General features: G+C 59.6%; 2 protein-coding genes across 2 annotated transcripts; one reads left to right on the top strand and one right to left on the bottom strand.

The window, feature by feature from the left end:
- Window positions 1-1,087: 1,087 nt before the first annotated feature.
- LOC136370337 (serine/arginine repetitive matrix protein 3-like) lies at window positions 1,088-1,696 on the bottom strand. Its single transcript, XM_066333714.1, has one exon. It carries the CDS (start codon window positions 1,694-1,696, stop codon window positions 1,088-1,090), a length of 609 nt encoding a protein of 202 aa, XP_066189811.1.
- Window positions 1,697-2,192: 496 nt separating this feature from the next.
- LOC136370209 (T-box transcription factor TBX2-like) lies at window positions 2,193-13,160 on the top strand. Its single transcript, XM_066333511.1, has 7 exons — window positions 2,193-3,039; window positions 3,684-3,951; window positions 6,933-7,079; window positions 8,558-8,634; window positions 8,717-8,886; window positions 10,094-10,707; window positions 11,563-13,160. The coding sequence occupies exons 1-7, from the start codon at window positions 2,675-2,677 to the stop codon at window positions 12,010-12,012; spliced, it is 2,091 nt and encodes a 696-aa protein (XP_066189608.1). The 5' UTR covers window positions 2,193-2,674; the 3' UTR covers window positions 12,013-13,160.
- The last annotated feature ends 903 nt before the right edge of the window (window positions 13,161-14,063 follow it).

Below are 14,063 nucleotides of genomic sequence, written 5' to 3'. Positions count from 1 at the left end.
CGTTTCCCCCGGTCCCCGTTATCCCCCATCCCCGCGGCCCCGCCGGCGGCCGTCGCTACGGAATGTCGGGGAGACGAGGCTGCTCTGGATGGGTTTATTCCGCAGGCGAGGCCGCTTGCGGTGTCACAGCGGTGCGGGGACACGGGCGGGGCGCCGGCCGGTGGCCCGGAGGACAGGCGACCTTTCCTCGCCGGGACACGGCTGCTCCAGCCCCAGAGGAGCCGGGCCCCGCGTCTTCCCGGCAGAGGTGGCCGCGGGAGAACCGTCCCGCCGTGGGGAGACACCCCCCGAGGCAACGAAAGGCTCCGCTTTTTCTTTGTGAAAGGGGGAAAATTGGGGGGGGTGGGAGGAAAAAAAAAATACACAAGCAAGCCCCACTTTTGCCAAAGCTGCCGTCAGCAGTTTTCCACGGCGGCGAGGAAGCAAAGTCCAAATTGGGTTTAAATTTCAGTCCCCGTTGCCCGTTCAATGGTCAGCGGGACCCCCCCGGGGCCGGGGGGTGACAGGCGGTGCCCGCCCCGTCGGGAGCGCTGCGGGCAGAGGTGAACCTGCCGCGGGGCAGGTGGAGACGGGCCCCGAGCAGAGCCCGGCGATGGGGATGAGGCTCCGCGGGCGGGGGTCCGCCACCAGCAGGATGAACCCGGGGAAAGGAGGAGCGGAGATGGGAAGGGGGCACCCGGGGGTCCCCGCAATCCCACCCCCGCGCGGGGAGCAGCGCCACGGCACCGCGAGGGCCCCGCGCCTCGCTGCGCATCCGCGGAGCGGGAGGGCCCGGCCACGGGGGGGACAGGCCGGGGGACAGAGAGTGGGCCGGCCGCCACCCCCCCGTCCCGCCCGGTCCGCAGCGCAGGCGGCGGGGGCAGGAGCCTTGGAAGGATGGCAGGGCGCTTTTTGAAGATTTGGGGGTAAATATGAAGTGACAAGAGACGGGTCTTTATTGTGAGGGCTCAGCCGCCTGGCGCCAGGGCCCTCTTCAGCCACCGCGGCCCTCAGTTAATCAGCGCAGATCTCCAAACCGGCCTCTCCGAGGGGACACCCACCGCGCCCCGCCGCCCCCCGCCCGGGCCCCGGCGCGGCGGGACCGGCCCTAATCCCTCAGCAAACAGCCCGGAGTGTCCCCCCTCCTCCTTATCCGCCTCCCCCCGCCCGGGTAAACAGCCCCCGGCCGGGACCCGCCGCGCCTGGACGGCGGGCTGCGGGGCTCTGCGCCTCCGAAGCGGGCGCGGAGCTGCGGGCGGATCCCCCCCCGGCTCCCGGTCGGGGGCGGCTGCCGGCAGGGTTGGGGGGCGACGGCTGGGAGCGACTCACCCGCGCTGGAAGTCGCCGCTCGGGGCCTCGCCGCCGCCCGCAGCTCTCCGCCCGCCGGGCCGCGTTTCCGGCGGCCGCCCCGTCGGCGGTACGCGGCGGTACGCGGGGCGGCGGGAGGGGCGCGCCCCACCGCGCTCCGCTCTCCGGGATCTGCGGCTCGGATCCGCCGGTTCCCCCGGCCTCTGGCCGCCCTCCCTCCCTCCCTTCCCCGGCCCGCCGCCCCCGCGGAGCCCGGCGGGGCCTCAGCCGCCGCCCCCCGCCCCCGGGCCTCCGCGCCCCGCTCCGCCGAGGTGGCTCCGCGCTGGCCCCGCACCGGCGGCGCAGCCGGGGCTGACCCGGTATGCGGAAAGGAGCCGGGGGTGGGATTTCGAGCACTTTTCTCTGTCATTGGTTAATATTTTATTCTGTTGACATGTTTTCTTACTGCCGATGCTTCCGACACCTTCTTCTTTTTTTTTTTTTTTTTTTCTTTTTTTTCTTTTCTCCTTTTTTTTTTTTTTTTTTTTTTTTTTCCCTTCTTCCCTTCCTCCCTCCCTCGGCGCCCCCCGCCCCCCCGCGCCCGGAGCTTGGCCGGAGCTGTCAAAACCCCGCCTATGCAGATCCACAATTGGTCTGAAACGCGTAAAATCAGCAATCAAGGGGGCTTGGCTCATTAGCGGGCGGATCAGAGCAGGAAGGACATGTGAGATAGTCACAGTTTTACAGAGATCAGGACAAGATCTCACCGTTCCCACTCGGCTGCTTTTGGCCATGAGCAGCCCGAGCCCCCAGCGCCGAGCGCGGAGCGCGGAGCCGGGGCCCCGGCGGGGCGCAGCCCGGGCCCGCGGGGGTGTGAGGGCAGCGCGGCCGCTCCTACCCGCCGCGCCCCGCGCAGCCCCGCGCAGCCCCGAGCCGGCTTTTGTTTCTATTTTAGTGTCGGGAAGGACTTTCCTGGGAGGGCTCGTTCCCTCGCTCGCTCTCCCTCGCTGCAACAACAACAACAAAAAATAAGGACCTACTGTCTCCCCTCCGCAGACCGAGTCCCAGGAGCCGGGAACTGCCTCGCTTTTCCATTTTTTTTTTCTTTCTTGTATTTTTCTTTTTTTCTTTTTTTTTAAATTTTTTTTCTTTTTTTAATTTTTTTTCCTCCGAATCTAGTTCGGCTGATTTTCGCCTCTTTTTTATGCCTTTTTTTTTTTTTTTTTTTTTTCGGAGTGTGTGTATCCGTGTTGTTGATTTTCCTTCCTCTTCCAGAGACTCGAGCGAGTTCGCTGGGCAGGAGAGAGGGAAAAAATATATATATATATAAAAAGCCAACAAATACACACACGCGCGCGTTTTTTGTAAAGGGAATCCCTCTTTTTCTCCTGGATTTGTGGATGCACCGATGAGAGATCCAGCCTTCCCAGGGACTGCCATGGCTTACCACCCCTTCCACGCACCCCGGCCGGCTGACTTCCCCATGTCCGCTTTCCTCGCAGCCGCTCAGCCGTCCTTTTTCCCGGCTCTGGCTCTGCCTCCGGCGGCCTTGGCGAAGCCCATGCCGGACCCGGGGCTGGCCGGCGCGGCCGAGGCCGGGCTGCACGTCTCGGCCCTGGGACACCACCACCAAGCCGCTCATCTGCGCTCTCTCAAAAGCCTGGAGCCCGAGGAGGAGGTCGAGGACGATCCCAAAGTAACGCTGGAAGCCAAAGAGCTTTGGGACCAGTTTCACAAGCTGGGCACCGAGATGGTGATCACCAAGTCGGGGAGGTAAGAGGCGGCCCCGCGCAGCCCCCCCAGCCCGGCCCGCACCTGCGCGGCCGCGCAGCGCCCCTCGCTCCATCCCGCTTCCCATCCTTCCCCGTGGAATAACGCCGGCGATTTCGATCCCTGCACTTTTTCGGAGGTGTTTTCCCCCCCCGCTTCTCCGAGCTTTCCACTCACCGCTCCCCCCACCGCACCCCGCCCCGCTCCCATTACTACTTTTCCGAGCGCGATCCTAAAATTCTTAAATTCGTGCACGTTAACGGAGCGCTCGGAATCCCTCGCTCCCGTTGTTTATGGCCTCTTCCCGCTGCTTCCTTCCCTCCTGCCAAACTTTCCCCACGTCCGGGGTCATCCCCCGGGAGAGGCAGCCGGAGGTGCTGAGCGAGCGGCTCGGAGAAGGGCAGAGAAACAGGAGAAAACAAGGATATATTTTCACCCCTTACGCCCCGAAATGGGATTTTTTAAAATTTTTTTTTAATGCTTTTCTGCCACGGTGTGGGGCAGCACAGCGGGATGAGAAGAAGTGGGGATGTGAGGACGGCTGGGAATGCTCAGCGCAGTGAACTAAGAGGGAGGGTGGTTCGGGAGCGGTTCGGGGGTCGGCGGCGGGCGGGGGCAGCCCTGTAGCGCTCTGGGTCTCTCCGCAGGAGGATGTTCCCCCCGTTCAAGGTGCGGGTGAGCGGCCTGGACAAGAAGGCCAAGTACATTTTGCTGATGGATATAGTGGCTGCCGACGATTGCCGGTACAAATTCCACAACTCCCGCTGGATGGTGGCCGGCAAGGCCGACCCGGAGATGCCCAAGCGCATGTACATCCACCCCGACAGCCCGGCCACGGGGGAGCAGTGGATGGCCAAACCTGTTGCCTTTCACAAGCTCAAGCTCACCAACAACATCTCGGATAAGCACGGCTTTGTAAGTGCGGCTGCGGGGCAGAGCGGAGCCCCTCGGGCAGGGACCCTGGGTAGGAGCGGTGCGGGGTTTGCCCTGTGCGGGGTTTATCTGGTGTGGGGTTTGCCCTGTGCGGGGTCTGCCAGGTGTGGGGTTTGTCTGGTGTGGGGTTTGCCCTGTGCGGGGTCTGCCCGGTGCGGGGTTTGTCTGGTGTGGGGTTTGCCCTATGCGGGGTTCCTACCTGGTGTAAGGTTTAACCTGTGTGGGGTTTACCCTGCTGTGGGGTTTACCCTGCTGTGGGGTTTGTCCGCTATAGGATTTGCCCGCTGTGGGGTGCCCCAGCTGTGGGGTGTCCCAGCTGTGGGGTGTCCCAGCTGTGGGGTGTCCCAGCTGTGGGGTGTCCCAGCTGCGGACGCTGCCCCTGATCCCCCGGGAACACCGCGGGGCTTTAGAGCCTCCTCCAGCCGGGCAGGGCCTGGCCGGGCCTCGCGGTGGCCTGGCTGTCCCCAGTCCCTGGCCTGGCTGTCCCCAGCCCCTGGCCCGGCTGTCCCCTGGCCCTGGCTGTCCCCAGCCCCCGGCCTGGCTGTCCCCAGCCCCTGGCCCGGCTGTCCCCAGCCCCTGGCCCGGCTGTCCCCAGCCCCTGGCCCGGCTGTCCCCTGGCCCTGGCTGTCCCCAGCCCCTGGCCCGGCTGTCCCCAGCCCCTGGCCCGGCTGTCCCCAGCCCCCGGCCTGGCTGTCCCCAGCCCCTGGCCTGGCTGTCCCCAGCCCCCGGCCCGGCTGTCCCCAGCCCCCGGCCCGGCTGTCCCCGAGGGGCAGCTCCCGTTCTGCGGGGAAAAGGAGAGCCGGGCTGCGGGCTCCCCTCGGCTCCTTTATCCCGGCCCTCCAGGGCCTGTCCTGCTCCTTGCCCAGCCTCGGAGGCTCTGCCAGGACAGGAATGGAGCGAGGTGGATGCGCGGGGCCGAGCGGGGGGCTGCGGCCAGGGCGGTGGCCGGGCAGGAGCTGTCGCTGTCACCCAGGACACGCCGCACCTGCGCTGGCTTTCCTCGGCCGGGACAGAGAAGGGCTGGAGCGGTTGGCACCATCTGCCCTCTGAAAAGCCCCTCTTTATTATCCCCCTTGATGGTGTCTGCATCACCTAAAGGAGAGAAAACAAAACAAAGAAACGAAGGGCGAAAAGCCGCCAGTCAAAATAAACAAAGAGAGGAAAAAAAAGAGAGAGAAAAGAAATAATAATAATAATAAAAAAGAGAGCAGAAAGCAGGCTCGGAAGGAGAGGGAGAGCGATCCTGGGGAATGCACGGCGGGGGAAATCCCGGCTCTCCTTCCTCCGAGCGAGCATTTGGGGCGATAAAGGGAAAGTTCATGGTGCAGCGCTGCTGATACGGTAATTAGCGGGGAGCCGCTGCGGGACCCCGCTCTGCTGGGGAGCCCCGAGCAGCGCCGCACCTCCCGCTCAACTTTCCCTTCTCTTTTTATTTTTTTCCCCTCTCTATTTTTTCCACTCTCTTTTCTTTATCTTCTTCTTATTTTTTTTTTCTTCTCTCACTTCTATTTTTTTTTCCTAAGGCAGGAAACAGCGTTTTTGTTAAATAATACATTGCGAGGCTATTTATAGTCAGAAAGGTAAATCGATAGAGAAGGAGTCTAAAAAAATACCTTTTTTTTTTTTTTTTTTTTTTTTTGTACTGGTGAAAAACTAGTTGGATTCAGCGCTTTTAACGGTTCGCCTCCTTCAATTAAAGATTTCTGGTATCTGTCGTTGTCCAAAATCCGGACTGTGTTAAATCTGGGAGATGAGGGTTTAGCCAGTGCCCATCTGGTCAGAGAGGGATGATTATTTTTTTTAAAGGAATGCAGATTTGCACGCCTGAATGAGACTTTTTGCACCATTTTCATGATAAATCCCGTTCAGATTATATCAATATAACAGCGATCTGACAGCTCGTCAGCAGGTGATTATTGCTTGGGTTAAAAAAAAAAAAAAAAAAAAAAAAAAAAAAAAAAAGGAGGGGGGGATTTTTTTTTATTACCTTCTAAACCGAAATGAAGTGATAATTATTTAGCCATTTGGCCGACGTTATTTGACAATAATTACTCAAGCTTTCGCCGTCCCCCTACGAATTCTGGGCAGTGAATTCTGCATTTCAGTCCGACCACAGAGGTTGGGGAATTATTTAAAAGCCATCGGGCAGGAAAACAGGCAGCGAGGGGCAAGAGGGGTCGGAGCGGCCCCAGGGGCGCGGCTTGGGGTGTTCAGCCGCTTCCAAAAAAAAAAAAAAAGAAATCCTCAGCCAAATCACGGGGAATTCGAGTTTTATTTAAAAAAAAAAAATTAAAACGAAAGAGTAGAGAACGGCTTTAAGTGTTGGCGAGGCTTTCAGACACCTGGCTGGGGAAAAAAAAAATGGGAAAAAAAAAAAAAAAGTCTGTTCCTTCTGCAACGTTGCTCCGAGACATAAATTCGCTGTGGCTCGTGGTGAAATGCTCCTTTCAGGTCGCAGGCGCTGGCTGGGGCTGGCACCGGCTCCTGCCGCCCCCGACACTCACCCAGAGCCTTTTAACTTTTTTTTTTTTTGGTGTGTGTGTGTGCGTGTGGTGGTGGTGAGGGATAGTAATTTATTTTTAAGGACGGAAATATGAAAAGCGGTGAGAAACATGTCGAAAAGTCGCCTCGCGCGCTTGGCAGGGCTGTAATAAACCCGGGAGATCCCTTTTGCTGCTTTATTGCCGTGCTTAGCACCCGCAAAGATGCTGTTCTGCCTGCGTTCCCTGACCTCCTTCTTTGGATCCCAAATTAAATTCCTCATGTCCTTCTTTGGGGACACATCCTGCAGTGGCACCAAGGACAAAAAAAAATTTCCTTCCTCTGGGTGAATTTGAGGGGTGTAATTTTTTTTTTTTTTTTTTTAGTTCTTTGGGGAGAAAAGGGGTTTTTTTTTCTAGGGAGGGGGCTGGATGTGCGGGGGCTGACGGCAGCCTCGGGCTGTGCTCTCTCGCCCATCGCAGACCATCCTGAACTCCATGCACAAGTACCAGCCCAGGTTCCACATCGTGCGGGCCAACGACATCCTCAAGCTGCCCTACAGCACCTTCCGCACCTACGTGTTCCCCGAGACCGACTTCATCGCCGTCACTGCCTACCAGAACGACAAGGTACTGCCCCTGTCCCCAGCCCTGTCCCTGTCCCTCTCCTTGTTCTCACCCCGTCCCATCCCTTACCCCTCAGCACTGTATTTTTATGTGTGTGTGCGTGTTGGTGAGGGTATTCCAGGGCAAAAAAGCAGCAACAGTAGAAAGGTTAATCCCCAAGCCCTCAGAGCAGGATGCACCCTCATGCTGCTCGTGTGAGTATTGCTGGTTTTAGGATGAATATCGAGGCTGTTGTCAGTATTTCTATTATTGCTGTGAAGAATTCCCCTCGCGGAGTTTGTTGCGCCTTTCTGGGCCTTGGGAGACTTTGCTGCGGGCCCGGGCTGTGGAGAGCAGCACCAGGCCTGGGCAGCCTCACCGAAAAGGTGCCCAGGGCTCTGGAGGAGCCAAAAAAATAGAGGCAGATAAGCTAATTTTAGTCGCTTTGGTGATTTCGCAAGCGTCGCCCTGTGAGCAGGCAGAGGCAGGGCAGCGCCGTGGGCAGCGGAGAGCGTCCTCCGTCCCCTCCCGAGGGTTGTGTGTGTGTGTGTGTGTTTTAACCCAAAAGCTGACCCCCCACCTCCACCCCTGCCTGCTGATGCTAATTGACAGCTCTGTCTGAGGGTCCTGGTGGGCTTGTTTCCCTCGTAAAGTTTATGGCGAAGAGTCACAATCGATTAAAGAGCACTTTGTCTGCCGGCCCCCGCCGCAAGCCGCGCGGGGCGGCCGCCGGCCGTGGGCCCCGTCGGGCGGGGGATGCTCGGGGCCGGGGGATGCTCGGGGCCGGGGGATGCTCGGGGCCGGGGGATGCTCGGGGCCGGGGGATGCTCGGGGCTGGGGGATGCTCGGGGCCGGGGGATGCTCGGGGCCGCGGGATGCTCGGGGCCGGGGATGCTCGGGGTCGGGGGATGCTCGGGGCCGGGGGATGCTCGGGGCCGGGGGATGCTCGGGGCCGGGGGATGCTCGGGGCCGGGGGATGCTCGGGGCCGGGGATGCTCGGGGTCGGGGGATGCTCGGGGCCGGGGGATGCTCGGGGTCGGGGGATGCTCGGGGTCGGGGGATGCTCGGGGTCGGGGGATGCTCGGGGTCGGGGGATGCTCGGGGCCGGGGGTCGCGGCGGGGCCGGCCCTTTTTCCAGAGCCCCTCTCGGGGCCGTGTGTTCAGGCCCATGCATTATTGAGCGCCCTGATGTCGCCGGGCCCCGGCAAACCCCGTGGTAAGAGAGGGATAAGAATAGCTTTTAACCAGCGCCCGAGCGGCTCAGTCGCCATCTTCCCTCCGGGGGGCCGTGAAAAATAACTTCCTATCATTAAGACGCTATTAATAATTCAAGCCCAAACCTCAGCATCATTTTTAATAAAGCCATGCGGTGTGTTAACGCGGGCTCCGCAGCCTGAGCCCAGCAGCTCGGGCTCCCCGACGGCGGCGGGGGAAAAAAGGGGAGGGGGCGCCCAGGGCTTCACGCCGCCCCCTTCTCTCCTTTTCTACCCCCCCCTTGGCAGATCACGCAGCTGAAAATCGATAACAACCCCTTCGCCAAGGGCTTTCGGGACACGGGAAATGGCCGGAGGGAGAAGAGGTAAGGGCTGTGGGTGTCCCCTTCCCCGGCTCGGTGGCCGCCGAGGGGACGGCCGGTGCCCGACGCTGCCTGTCCCCCGCAGGAAGCAGCTCTCGCTGCCGTCCCTGCGGATGTACGAGGAGCCCTGCAAGCCCGACCGTGACGGCGGCGAGTCGGACGCCTCCTCCTGCGAGCCCTCGGCCGTGCGGGATGCCCTGCACTCGCCCGTGGGTGCCCTCCCCAGCCCCCTGCGCCTCAAGGGCAGCGGCAGAGGTAATCGGTCCCTAAGTGTCCCCAAATGGCTCCCTGGGGGCTGCTGCGTGCTGGTTTTCCCGTGAGCAGGGAGGCAAAAAAATAAAGATGGGGATGCTGCGCACAGCGGAGCCCAGGGGTTGAAAGGACAAAAACAGGGCAAAGGCAAATGGCATTCACGAGCTGCGAGGTTTTTCTCTTTCTCTGTCTCCTTTCGAGTATATATTTGCTCCTCAATGCACCTGATGCCTTGTATTTATATTATACAAGAAGAAATGGCAAAGCAGCCCGTGTGCTCCTCACATTAACCCAGCGTGCCCTGCCCTCCAGGGGAATCTCACACTCCCCTAAAAAAAAAGAGAGAAAAAAGAAAAATAATTAATATATTTGAAAGAGGAAAGAAAAAAAAAAAGTTGGAACTCCAAGGCTTTAAGCTGGTAAATGAAAATAATCCAGCAGCTCGCACGCTGCAGTTGTTCGACGCTGGGTTTTGTCTCGCCGCACTATCAATCTGCTCTTTAAACTTTCCACCAACTCGATTCCCTGCAAACCTTCATCAAAACTGCAACCCCCCACCCCGAGCTGGAGGGAGGGTTTATTACACCCCTCTCCACTTTCAAAGGCTTCCCCGAATATTTGCCCCAGCCTGCAGAGCTTCACCTCACCCGCACCAAAAGGCTTTTCTCGTTTAGTGGAGCCCTTCAGCCTCGCCTCGCATCCCCCTGCCTCCTCTGAGAGCTCAATGGGTTTTTTTAAATTAAAGCCCTTTTTTAGAGAAGCCTGTGCCGTACTCCCAGCCTTAAAGCTGGCTCTTTAACCTGTCTCAACCTGCACATTTGGAATAAATCCACGGTGCGCTGGCGATCAGCTCCACATAATTAAATATACGCAGGACCATTTCCTCCCGTGCTGCCCGCTCTCCTCATCCCCGCTTGGACTTTGCAGCTGAGGAGAGCGATGCTGTAATAGAGTCTGCTTCTCCAGCAAACATATTTTTTTTTCCTGTTTGGCACAGCCACAGGACTCGCTGTTTGTTAATCCCCTTTCCCCAGAGCGACCATAGCACCAGGGCCCATTTCTGCCCCCCAAAAACGAGTCTCTCCCATTAAAAATGATCGCAGCTTCGCCGTCACAACCTCTCCCTGACACCAGGGCTCCTATGGGTGACCCCTCCTTCATCTCCCCTGGGTGTTTCTGCCCTGACCTCTGCCTCTCTCTCCCCTTGCAGAGGAGAAGCCGGGGGCTGACAGCGATGCAGAGGTGGAGAAGGTGCCCGAGGAGCGGCCGGTGGCAGCGGCCAGCCCCAGCGGCGAGGACGCGACGCCCCGCGGCAGCCCGCGGTGCCCGGAGGAGAGGAGCAAGGAGAGGCACAGCCCGGAGAAAGCCAAGGACGGTGCGTCCCCCCGGGAGGGTCCCGGAGAGGGTCTGTTCGGCCCACGGGGCCTGGAGAAGGACAAGGTGGAAGGACGGAGGAAAGAGGCGGAGGCGGGCAAGAAGGACCCCGAGGGCGGCGGGCTGGGCAAGGAGGCCTTCGCCCCGCTGATGGTGCACACGGACAGCCCCCCGCACCTGAGCGCCGGCCACCTGCAGAGCCTGGCGCTCTCTGGCCTCCACGGGCAGCAGTTCTTCAGCCCTCTGGGTGCTGGGCAGCCCCTCTTCATCCACCCAGGACAGTTTGCTATGGCCCCCGGAGCCTTCTCTGCCATGGGCATGGGACATTTGCTGGCTTCGGTGACCGGCGGGGGCAGCCTGGAGAATGGAGCCCTGTCATCCGCCCCGGGCGCGGCAGGGACGGCCACCCCCTTCCCTTTCCACCTCTCCCAGCACATGTTGGCCTCTCAGGTAAGCCCTGTGTCTCCATCCCTACCCCTGCTGTCCAGCTGGGCCCTGGAGTCTCCTCCTCGTGTCCTCCCAAAAAGCTCCCTGAGTGAGGGGAGCACTTTGGGGGTGCAGGTCAGGCCTGGCCAGTGTCACCTCCAGTGTGGGGACGTGCAGGGTGGCCCCATTGCGGGGAAGGTGCCCGCAGCCTCCCCCAGGCCCTTTCAGCCCATAGGGACAAGGGGGTGACACACCCCTGACGTGTTCCCAGATGTGGCACAGGCAGAAGTCAGGGGACATTCTGAAAGTGGCTTCAGGGTTGATTTGAGGAGGAATCTTGATTTTTTTTGGAGTAGCTACAGCTCCTCCATGGTCAAGGGCAGAGTCAGGAGCTGTGGCCCTGCCTGACCTGGCTGTCCCCATCCAGCAGCTCCCTGTCAGCTCTGAGGCGCTCCCACAGCGCCTGCGCTGGCCTTGCCTTTCCCATCTCCTCTGATGGAATACATAAAGATGTCTTTGAACTCCCCTCATTTATCCGTCCTGCTCAACAACGTGTTTTAATGTGGTTAAGGGGCTGTGATGATACGCAGACAAGGAAAGGATGGGGCAGACCTCCGACAGGGGTTTGTGCTCGGTGTCACCAGCCTGGCTTGGGACGGGGCAGATGGGGCTGTACCCTAACCCTCACGGGAAGTTATCCCCACAGGAAGGTATCCCCACAGGAAGGTATCCCCACACTCCTTTCAGGGTCACACCAGGCTGTTCCATCTTTACCTCGGCGGTTTTTTTGGGGACACAGCTGGGGGAGGGCAGGCAGGAGCGGGGAGGGATGCAGCAGAACCAGCAGCACAGCTCTGACCCCTCTTCCTCTCTCCACAGGGAATCCCGATGCCCACCTTCGGCGGACTCTTCCCCTACCCTTACACCTACATGGCAGCGGCAGCAGCGGCCGCCTCGGCCATGCCGGCCACCAGCGCCGCCGCCGCCGGGCCGCTGTCCCGCAACCCCTTCCTGGGCAGCAGCCGGCCTCGCCTGCGCTTCAGCCCCTACCAGCTCCCCGTCACCATCCCTCCCAGCACCAACCTGCTGACCACCGGCCTGCCCGCCAGCCTCAACCCCGCCTCCGAGGGCTCCAAGGCCGGCAGCAGCCGGGAATCCAGCCCTTTGCCCGACGTGCCCCTGCACAAGGGGAGCGGCCAGCGCCCCGCCGCCTCCCCCAAGGGCTCCTCGCTCAAGGAGTCCCTCAATGAACTGCAGAACATCCAGAGGTTGGTGAGCGGGCTGGAGAGCCAGCGGGAGCTGTCTCCGGGCAGGGAGTCCCCGAAGTGAAGCGGCGGGGGCCGGGGGCAGCGCAGCCCTCCCGGCGGGGCGGACAAGCACTGGTATTTTGTACAGCACAGTATAAATATTTATTGCGGAGCGAGGGGTGTGGGAGCGGACAGGGAGCAGAGGGATGGACCCCGAGGGTCATGAGGACCCCACCACCCCAAAGCCGGGAGGGAGCAGCTGGAGAGAGCGGGGTTTGCCCGACCCTTCGGCTGTGGGGCTGGGAGAGGTTCCCCCCAATTCCAGCGAGGCCACGGACCCCCCAGTTCCCTGCTCCGGGCACTGGGCAGCTCAGGGGACGGTGATGAGCTGGTGCCCAGACGCCTGATGGACGGGGCAGCCCCAACCTTTACCTCGGTGCGGGGTGAGAGGGGCCAAACCCTCATCTGTGCAACGGGAGGGGAAAAAAAAATAATAATTTAAAAAGATTTAAAAGAAAAACAACAAGAAAAAAAAAAAAAGAGATAAGAAATGGAAGATGGAAACCAAACCGCCTCGGCGGCCGCTGCCTCACAGAGCAGGCACGGCAGGGGGAAGCCTCGTGGGTACCTGGGCAGATATTTATGAAATAAATGGTAATTTGTGTAAATAAGCTATAAGGATTCCCAGAATATGCAAATTGGTATTAATTTATTCAGAGTTGTACATTGGTGTGTACATAATATTTAGAGTTTAACTCCTCGCATTTAAGTTCTTTTCGGTTTTGGTTTTTTTTTTTTTTTTTTTTTGTTTTGTTTTTTCATTTTACATGAACATATATATTGTAAATGAAAACTATTTAGCTCTTTGTGATTGAAGGAGATATTGGTTTCTCTGTGTTTTAAAATATTGTTTATCCCGCCTGTTCTCTAGGACAATCATGTGCCACTGATAAAACAATTTTTGGAGTCATTAAAACTAAGATTTCAATCCTTTCACGGACTTTTGCAAGAAAAAAAAATAAACTAACGAATCCAAAACGTAACTAAAATATTGCTACAGTGCGGGGTATAGAGAATGCAGGAATAAACCTCAGGTTTTTATTTTTCACTCCAGAACAAAAAAAAAAAAAAAAAAAAAAGTATAATAAATTTAAATATCACAGGACTGTGCTCTATATTTGTTTTAAAATAATAATAATAATAAAAAAAAGATACATGATTTGCAACGTGCTGGTTACTCGGGTATCTATCTGTTCAGTTTTGATGAATTCTCACATCTTTCAAAAAAAAAAAAAAAAAAAAAAAGAAAAGAAAGAAAAAAAATCTACTCGGAGAAGTCGTGGCCGGCTCCAGCCTGTTTCATTCCCGCTCCTCCCCGTCGGGGCCGCCGCTCCTCCGCAGGTGCCGACGGGGAAATCCCGGGGAGAGCCGGGCACAACCCGCCCGCTCCGTGCTGGAGAAATCCCGGGGAGAGCAGGGCACAACCCGCCCGTTCTGTGCTGGAGAAATCCCGGGGAGCGCAGGGCACAACCCGCCCGCTCCGTGCTGGAGAAATCCCGGGGAGAGCCGGGCACAACCCGCCCGCTCCGTGCTGGAGAAATCCCGGGGAGAGCCGGGCACAACCCGCCCGCTCGGTCCTACCGCCGGGGTTTGTCCCGGCAGGTGCTCGGGGCCGCGGCACCGGGACCCTCGGAGGGTGCCAGGCTGTCCCCGGGGCAGCAGAACCGGGCCAGGCTGTCCCCGGGGGAGCAGAACCGGGCCAGGCTGTCCCCGGGCCAGCAGAACCGGGCCAGGCTGTCCCCGAGGGAGAGGAACCGGGCCAGGCTGTCCCCGGGCCAGCAGAACCGGGCCAGGCTGTCCCCGGGCCAGCAGAACCGGGCCAGGCTGTCCCCGGGGGAGCAGAACCGGGCCAGGCTGTCCCCGGGGGAGCAGAACCGGGCCAGGCTGTCCCCGGGCCAGCAGAACCGGGCCAGGCTGTCCCCGGGCCAGCAGAACCGGGCCAGGCTGTCCCCGGGGGAGCAGAACCGGGCCAGGCTGTCCCCGGGCCAGCAGAACCGGGCCAGGCTGTCCCCGGGGGAGCAGAACCGGGCCAGGCTGTCCCCGGGCCAGCAGAACCGGGCCAGGCTGTCCCCG

Source organism: Sylvia atricapilla, chromosome 20 (genome assembly GCF_009819655.1).
Source record: "Sylvia atricapilla isolate bSylAtr1 chromosome 20, bSylAtr1.pri, whole genome shotgun sequence".
Classification (NCBI taxonomy): domain Eukaryota; kingdom Metazoa; phylum Chordata; class Aves; order Passeriformes; family Sylviidae; genus Sylvia; species Sylvia atricapilla.
This window is presented reverse-complemented; position numbering and strand designations above follow the sequence as displayed.

Coding starts and splice junctions, on each gene's coding strand:
- LOC136370337 (XM_066333714.1), bottom strand. CDS start 1,696: ATGACAGAGAAAAGTGCTCGAAATCCCACCCCCGGCTCCTTTCCGCAT.
- LOC136370209 (XM_066333511.1), top strand. CDS start 2,675: ATGAGAGATCCAGCCTTCCCAGGGACTGCCATGGCTTACCACCCCTTC. Junction 8,635..8,716: donor AATGGCCGGAGGGAGAAGAG/GTAAGGGCTGTG, acceptor TGTCCCCCGCAG/GAAGCAGCTCTCGCTGCCGT. Junction 8,887..10,093: donor CCTCAAGGGCAGCGGCAGAG/GTAATCGGTCCC, acceptor CTCCCCTTGCAG/AGGAGAAGCCGGGGGCTGAC.